Source organism: Trichechus manatus, unplaced genomic scaffold (genome assembly GCF_000243295.1).
Source record: "Trichechus manatus latirostris isolate Lorelei unplaced genomic scaffold, TriManLat1.0 scaffold00005, whole genome shotgun sequence".
NCBI lineage: Eukaryota > Metazoa > Chordata > Mammalia > Sirenia > Trichechidae > Trichechus > Trichechus manatus.
This window is the reverse complement of record NW_004443941.1, coordinates 34,002,784-34,011,291: the sequence shown is the minus strand read 5'-3', so window position 1 is coordinate 34,011,291 and position 8,508 is coordinate 34,002,784. Positions and strand designations below refer to the sequence as shown.

Below are 8,508 nucleotides of genomic sequence, written 5' to 3'. Positions count from 1 at the left end.
CTACTCACCAAGGTAGAATGTAGAACATTGTCTTTATAAACTGTGTTATGCCAGTGGAGCTAGATGTTCCCCGAGACCATGGTCCCCACAGCCCTTCGCGCAGCAGTTCAATCCCTCAGGGAGTTTAGATGTGTCTATGGAGCTTCCATGACCTTTCCTTGTACAACTTGTGCTGGCTTCCCCAGTACTGTGTACTGTCTTACCCTTCACCAAAGTTACCACTTACCTATTGAATTTAGATACTCTTAAGTAAACTTCTGTAGTGGAAAATATATTAACTAATTTTAGAAATATTAACTAATAATGCATATTATAACTAAAAGGGTTTCTGTTTAATCTGCAGCTAGTTTGAAAAATCAATTATTGTATCAATGTCAATATCCTGGTTGTGATATTATACTATAGTTTTGCAAGATGTTATCATCTTGTGTTGATGGCATATGGTATCTCTCTATTACTTCTTACAACTGCATATGGATGTCCCCTCAAAACAAAAAGTTTAATTATAAAAAGTCAATTAAGTAGAGGTATCTCCCACTTCAGCCCCTTCAGCTCCCCATTTATCTTTCTTGGTACTAGACAATTTTATTCAATTTATATTTTTCAGATTTTTTCCTATAACTTTATACTTGTTATTATTAATGACAAATGGTAGAGTGTGGTATAAGTATTTTTTCCTTTTTACATATGCTATTTAGCAGTTAATAATGCAATCTTAAATTCTTTTACAGAATTTAAAATTTGGTTGTATGTTTTGCCCATATCACCTGCTAAAAGCTTATAATTTGTGGTCCAGGAAAGCACCTGGAGAATGCAAGACCTTGCCCATCTCTGAAAGTATGATGTAATATTTACTTGATCAATAACCCAAGGTTCTTAGAGTACTAGATGCCAGTATCCCTTTTGTCTTAATGCTTCTTAAGCTTGGAGCTGTGGCCTTTTGTTAGGGCCTGGGTCAAGAAACAGCTGTAAATGTAAATGTAAAATCTTTTGTGTTTCCCTGAATCCTTGGAGAATTTCTTTTCTTGTGCTTTTGCTAACACATAAAACAAACTGGAATGTACCTAAAGGAAAATAAATTTTTTTTTTCCTTGTGAAAAGCCATGTTTCTTCCTGGTGAATCTCTGGTTGTTTTCATCCAGGTTACCATCATCATTAAAATGATTTCTCGATACTCATGAGGCAGCCTGGTGGTCAGGGAGTCAGGGAATGTGGGTTCTAGTCCTACTTCTGCTGTCTCTAGTTGATGGCTATGGCAGATCTCCTAGAAACTCAGGCTCTTCAACTGTACAGTAAAGGAGTTGAGTAAACTCATGGTCTCCAAACTCCTTTGGGGGAAGAGCATCTGAAAGACATGGTGCTTTTTCTTTCTTTCTTTTCAAATGTTTTGTTATGAAAAATTTAAATAACAGAAAGTATAGGGAATAGAATAGTCAACTCCTCTGGTGGCACAGTGGTTAAGTGCTATGGCTGTTAAATGAGGGGTCAGCAGTTCGAATCCACTAGCTGCTCCTTGGAAACCCTATGGGGAAGTTCTACTCTGTCCTATAGGGTTGCTATGAGTTGGAATCGACTAGATAGCAACAGATTTTTTTTTTTTTTTTGATGTGTCACATAAAATTTGCTTTGTCTACTTCTTTCTTTTTTTTTTTTTTACTGAAGATTTTACTTTCTTGATAAAGTCCTTTGATCACAGAAGTTTTTTTATCTTGATGAGGTACATTTTTGTCTGTTTTCCTCTTTTGTTGCTTGTACTTTTGGTGTTATAGCTAAGAATCTATTGCCAAAAACAAGGTCCTTAACCTTTATCCCTATATTTTCTTCTAAGAGTTTTATGATTTTAGTTCTTAACTTAGGCCAGGTGGTGTGATGTATGGATCCAACTTCATTCTTTTGCATGTGGAGATCCGGTTGTCCCAGCACCATTTATTGAAGAGACCATTCTTAATGGACTTGGCACCCTTATCTAAAATCAGCTGGTGATAGATGCATGGATTTATTTCTGGACTCTCAGTTCTCTTCCATTGGTTCATATATGTATCCTTAAATAAGACCCACACTGTTTTGATTACTGTAGCTTTATAGTATGTTTTGAGATTGGGAAGTATAAGTCCTTCTGCTTCGTTGTTTTTCAAAATCGTTTCAGCTGTATGGAGCCCCTTGCAATTCCATATGAATTTCAGAATTGGCTTTTCTGTTTCTGTAAAAAATGCCATTGGAATTTTGATAGGGATTTTGTTGAATCTATAGGTCGCCTTCGGTAGTATTGACATCTTAACAATATTGAGTCCATGAACAGACAGTGCCTTTCCATTTATTTAGGTCTTTAATTTCTTTTAGCAATGTTTTATTGTTTTCTATGTACAAGTCTTTCACCTCCCTGGTTAAATTTATTCCTAGGTATTTTATTATATGTTATTGTAAATGGAATTGTTTCCTTAATTTCCTTTTGAATATTTCATTGCTGGTGTGCAAAAACAGAACTGATTTTTGTGTGTTGATCTTGTACCCTACAGCTTTGCTAAATTCATTTATTTGCACTAGTGGCTTTCTTGTCTCATCACAGTTTTTAATGTCTCATTTTTTGTCTTGCAGTGATGAAACTAGAGAATCTGTTTGTAGATGACTCAGGCCGATATCTCGCAGTTCAATTCCATCTGGAATGTGCATATATATTTTTATGTTATTATGAGTATAAAAAGGCAAAAGATCAGTTTAATGTTGCTAAAAACATTGGCAAATTACAAATTAATTTAACAGGTAAGACTTTCTACCTTTTGTCAATAATTTATTTTTATGATAAACAATATATACATTGGCCATTTGGTTGTACTGCCTGGTAGAATTTGATTTTGTATATCCCATTCTTTGCTTTACAAAAATAGGTTTTAAATATTTTATTTAAAAATTCATAGTTTTAGGACAAATTTGCAATGATACATTTTCTTTGTTCCTGGAGATTCCCATTTATTGTTTTAATCTAGTTAGACATGTGTTAGTAATATACAGCAGCCAAGCAGCACACAAATGAACTTTTGAGCATTTGATTCTGGGTATGGACCTCCTGGAAACCCTATGTGGCAGTTCTGCTCTGTCCTGTAGGGTCGCTATGAGTTGGAATCGACTTGACGGCAATGGCTTTGGTTTTTGGTATGGACCTCCTAAGGCCTCGCCTCTCCTTATTACCAGTTTTAGTTTGGCCTCTCTGCAGTACCCTTTCTTATAAAGACCCATCTGTTGCTTCCATCTTGCTCTTTTTTTGTGTTCCGTTTTGTATTTCTTGAGGTTAGACATTTTTGATGGTTTTATTTACTTAATTTTTCCTTAGTGCCTTAGAACACTTCCTGGCATATTTGTTGTTGTTAGGTGCTGTTGAGTCGGTTCCGACTCATAGGACAGAGTAGAAGTGCCCTATAGGGTTTCCAGGGAGCGGCTGGTGGATTTGACCCGCCAACCTTTTGGTTAGCAGATATAACTCTTAACCACTGTGCCACCAGGCTCCTTCCTAGCATATAGCAGGCACTAAGTATTTTTTGAATGAACAAATAAATTACATAATTTCTCCTAAAACTTCTGTGTTTTGTCTGAATATCAAATAAGAAACATTGGTTTCTTTTTTTGTATTGCTCTATCCCTGGTGTCTCACGTGTAAATGGTATTCAGTGTTGAATAAATGAGTGAAAATCAGACATCACGAATTGATCACACCATTTGTACCTGTTGAACCTGGGCTCAGTGTTCTAGGCTGTGACTACGAGTTGGTGAATGTTGAAATGATGGGACCTGCTTGTCCTCCTGAGCTAGGACTAGGTTATCTCTAAAGCCTGAATTCTTAGGCCCTAAATTCCATGCTTCTTAGTGAGCTAGTCCTAACAGTAAAGTCCTTCAGATATATTATGAGTTATTGACTTTTGGGGCTCGTCTGGGATCTCAGACACCTTCTATTACACTGTTTGTGTGGGGAAAATTATTTAATATATAGTTTATAACTTTCGGAACAATGCCCATATGTAAGTTGTAGTTTTATCTGTATTTGGAAATATAGTTATATGTTATATAACTATCTATTTCAGAGCTCATATTTTTAGATTTCGGTCCTAGGAGACTTTTTGGGGCTACTTTTTATAATTAATGGAGTACTGTGTATATTCAGCTTTAACTCTTGGTGCCTTTATTAGCCAGTTCTTCATTTTTTTTTTGTTTATAAGTTAAGGATGAAGAATTTAAAAATACAAATGCGGTACCCACAAATGTAAAATGAAAATCAGATTATTATTTTTCTCCATTCAACTGTAGCCTCACTGTAAAAAAGTTAGCTATATTAAACTATCTTAGTAGCTATTTTTAGCATAACGTGTTTAAAAGGGTTGATGCGTAACTTAGAGCTAGCCTCATAATGGGATAAAATCCTGACTCCTTAGATTGATGTTCAAGGGTCTTTGTAATCTGGCCCTTGCCAGAGAATGGATGTTGGAACTTGTGCTTCTATAAAGTGGTTTGAAATCAGCTATTCTGCAGCAAGATATTTCAGATACATAATGAAAAAAATGTTTATGTTACATGAAACTTGATAGTGTAATAAAAAGACTAAGGGATTTAGAACCTGAAGACCTTGGCTTTAAGCTCTGGCTCTGCTACTGAGGAGCCTTGTGATCTTGAGTAAGTGGCTGTATCTCAGAACCTCCCTTTTGTTCATCTAATGTACGGAGTGATAATATTTGTTCTACCTGTGACTCTTAATGAGTTATTCTTATTTGAGGAGGGATGTAGTTTGATGTGGAAACCCTGGTGGCGTAGTGGTTAAGAGCTACATCTGCTAACCAAAAGGTTGGCAGTTCAAATCCGCCAGGCACTGCTTGGAAATCCTATGGGACAGTTCTGCTATGTCCTGTAGGGTCACTATGAGTCGGAATCGACTCGACTGCCATGGGTTTGGTGAGTAGTTTGATGTAAGAGTAAGTACATGGAATCTAGTGGCTGAAATTCTGGCTTTGAGTCCTGGTACAACAGCTTGTTTGCTTTATAATGTTATAAGTCATTGTAATATCACTGAGCCTCAGGTTTCTCTTATATGAAATGGGGAAACACTTTATAAACTTTAAAGAACTCTGAAAATATTACTCTTTATGATTGCACAGTAGATTTGATTGGCAAATCAATAGATAGAAATTTGTTTGCTTTTTTCAGGTGCTTTGGGAAAAAGGACACGGTTTCAGGAAAATTACGTGGCACAACTTATTCTAGACGTAAGACGGGAAGGGGATGTCTTTCCAGGTTATGAATTAAGTCCAGCACCCACTCCTCAGGAACATTTAACCAACGTAAGTAGGATCATTAAGTTATTTCATCAACTTAACATCCATCTCTAACAGTTTCAGTAGGTGAGTACTGTAGAAACACTGAATGGAGTGGGAAGAGACTACATTTTGTCCTTTCTTGAGCTTTTTCAAGGTGGCTGGGAGGAAAAATAAAACCAGTTTTTTTTTTTTTTTTTTAAAAAAAAACGCTTAAATAGAGATAACATAGTACTTTTCTTCTAGAATTCAATAAATATACATTAATATAGTCAGTTATATATTACCCTCCTTGAAAAAATACACAAGGAGGACTGAGTAGAGACTAAATTTTCTAGCTCCTACCATATTTGCTGCCTTACTTTTGCCTTTTATCGACAGTTTGGAACATTAAGAGACTTGAAATTTCTTGGGCTTCTTCTAAATTGCCACATTGCCCAAATTCCTTTTTACCAGATTTGTAATCTGTTTTTTGTTACTCTGTTATTCATGGGTTGGTCGCCGCCTTAGAATATTTTTCTTGACCTGGCTAATAAATTCCCTTCTTGTAGCTTGAATTTATGGTTCTTGGACAGTTTATATACTTACAGGTCTCTCTAGCAGCTTCCATAGAGGCTATTAGCATTTATATTCTCTGATCCTATAGACTTCATACCACCATTTTTGGTTGTCTTTTGGTTGGATTTACTGTCCTTGAAGCCCATGTTTTTCTACTCTTTGTTCCAAGGCCTGCAAGCACATTTACCTTGAGTTCATTGGACACTAAAATTCTATTCTGTACTGAGAGTAATGCCAAGGGTAGCGGTTAGGGTGGGTGAGAAGAATGGCAGCAGTCAGTAGTCCCAAGGGAAGGCTTTGATGATCTACTGTAAATCTCCTGGGCTTACTTCAAGTACTCTGTTGTTTCCTTTTGTGATTACTTTAGTGAGGAACAGCTGTTGATTCTAAGGGGAGCATGAAGAGAAATATGTAGAAACTTACGATTCTTAAATCTGTAGTATGCAGCCTATACAGGTGAGGAAGTAGAGCCATAGTGGAATGAGTGTGCTCCTGTTGTCCTGATGCTGGTCAGGGTAACTGGGTTGATATTTGCTTCCATCCTTCAATTCCTTCTTGTATATACTGGGCCCTCTTCCTAAGCTTTAAAAAAATTTTATTGTGGTAAAAATATACATAACAAAACATATACCAATTCAACAATTTCTACATGTACAATTCAGTAACATTGATTATATTCTTCAAGTTGTGCAACCATTCTAGCTATCCTTTTCCATATTGTTCCACCACCATGAACGTAACCTCAATGCCCCCTGTCTTATGCTGGATTCTATAGAGAAGCAAAACCAATGAAGCATGTATATACACACACATATATATATATGTATGTGTATATATATGTGTGTGTGTGTTTGTATATATATAGAGAGAGAAAGAGAGAGATTTGTACCAAGGAAATGGCTCACACAGTTGTAGAGGCTGGAAAGTCCCAAGTCCATGGTTTAAGCTGGAGGCTTCTCCTGACTTACGTAGCTGCAGGAGCTGGCAAACCCAAGATCCAGACCACGGAGGCTGAGGAATCCCAAGATCGGCAGGCAAGCTGCTAGCTGAAGTCTCAAGAACCAGAGGTCAGATGAACAGGAGCCATCTGCAGGATCCAGAGTGAGCAAAAGCCCACAGGCCTTGCCAGAAATTCCATCTATGTTGGTTGCAAGCCACACCTCCAAGGAAACTGGCTTTCAACTGATGGCTGCTCACAGCAAATCTCATCATGGAGATGATCACATTATATCAAATCTGATCATGGAGGTGATCACATCATTATACAACTGCCAAACTACATCCTAACTGCCAGACCGCTGAGAATCATGGCCCAGCCAAGTTGACACACAACCTTAATGATCATACCCCCTAAGCAAAAAACTCCCCTTTCCCCATCCCTCCCACCCCTGGTGACCAATAATAATCTCTGGTTTGTATATATTTGCTTATTTCATATAAGTGAGATCTTATAATATTTGTCCTTTTGTGACTGGCTTATTTAGCTCACCATGATGTTTTCAAGGTTCATCTGTACTGGGGCATGCATCAGGACTTCATTTATCTTTATGGCTGAGTAATACTCTGTTGTGTGTATACTACATTTTGTTTATCCATTCATCTGTTGATGGACATTTAGATTGTTTTCACCTTTTGGCTGTTGTGAAAAGTGCTGCAGTGAACATTGGTGTACATTCTTAAACTTTTTGATGTAACCCAAGCACCTGCCTATGCCGTAGATTGACTGTTGTAAGCCTGATTTTTAAGCTATGACACAGCATCTATAAAAAGAGATTTAATTCTGGAATCTAAGCATTTTATTCAGTAATCCATAGTTTTATTGTTGTTGTTTTTAAATGTGGAGTTTTACTATTGTAAATTCTCTCCTGTGATGATAAATGTGATTGATGATTAATTATGAGGAATGTATAAAAATGATATACAACTTAATACAGAATTTATTTTATCCTTTTGTATTTGAAATAAAATACATTCAGATAACCTTACAATCTTTGTTAATTACTACTAAGAGGTGGGAAGGACAAATTGTGTGGTGTATGTATGGATTAGGTAGAAACATAGCTTTATTCACATGGATGGAAGATAAAATTGCTTACTTAGTTATATATCATATTTCCTTGTGTCAAAAACACTATTCGGTTATAAAATGTACCATCTGTTTAATAACCATTCTTCAGGGGGAAAAAAGAACATTATTATACCAATTATAGTGATTATAAAATATATTGTGTTTAGAAATATTACAATATAAAAATATTTGTCTTATAATTGGGGAACTACAGTAACTTAATGGTCATTGAGAACACAATACTTCCCTTTGGGCCTTTCTAGTTGTTAGACAGATAAAGCTATTGGATATCAGGGTTCAATAAAGCAACAACTATGAACAACTCTAATATGCAAATCAAAGGCCCAGTCTCTGTTCTGTATTGTTCAGTGGAGGGAAGGGAGAGGGTGAGAACACAACAAATTAAAGTTGTGTGTTCGTGGTAAGCAGAAACAATGCATGATCAGCCATCACTGATAATAAATATACATTAAATGTTGAATACTGTATGTCCCACATATTGGTGATAAATGATTCCTTGATTCAGGAGAACGTAAGGAGAATCAAGCAGGACTCTGGTAGAACAATATTTTAAATTTGGAGCTTGTA

General features: G+C 36.3%; 1 protein-coding gene across 8 annotated transcripts in view; it reads left to right on the top strand.

Moving 5' to 3' along the window:
* Window positions 1-8,508, top strand: part of TTC27 (tetratricopeptide repeat domain 27) — a 301,971-nt gene that overhangs the window by 61,579 nt on the left and 231,884 nt on the right. For 6 of the 8 annotated variants that reach the window (XR_002824887.1, XM_004369571.1, XM_023736178.1 and 3 more), the window contains 2 exons: window positions 2,596-2,760; window positions 5,188-5,321. Coding sequence is in view for 7 of the 8 variants with exons in the window: in XM_004369571.1 (XP_004369628.1) it covers window positions 2,596-2,760; window positions 5,188-5,321 (299 nt within the window). In the remaining variant the exon portion in view is untranslated. The remainder of the gene's footprint in view (window positions 1-2,595; window positions 2,761-5,187; window positions 5,322-8,508) is intronic. The other 2 variants (XM_023736184.1, XM_023736183.1) reach the window with 1 other exon arrangement.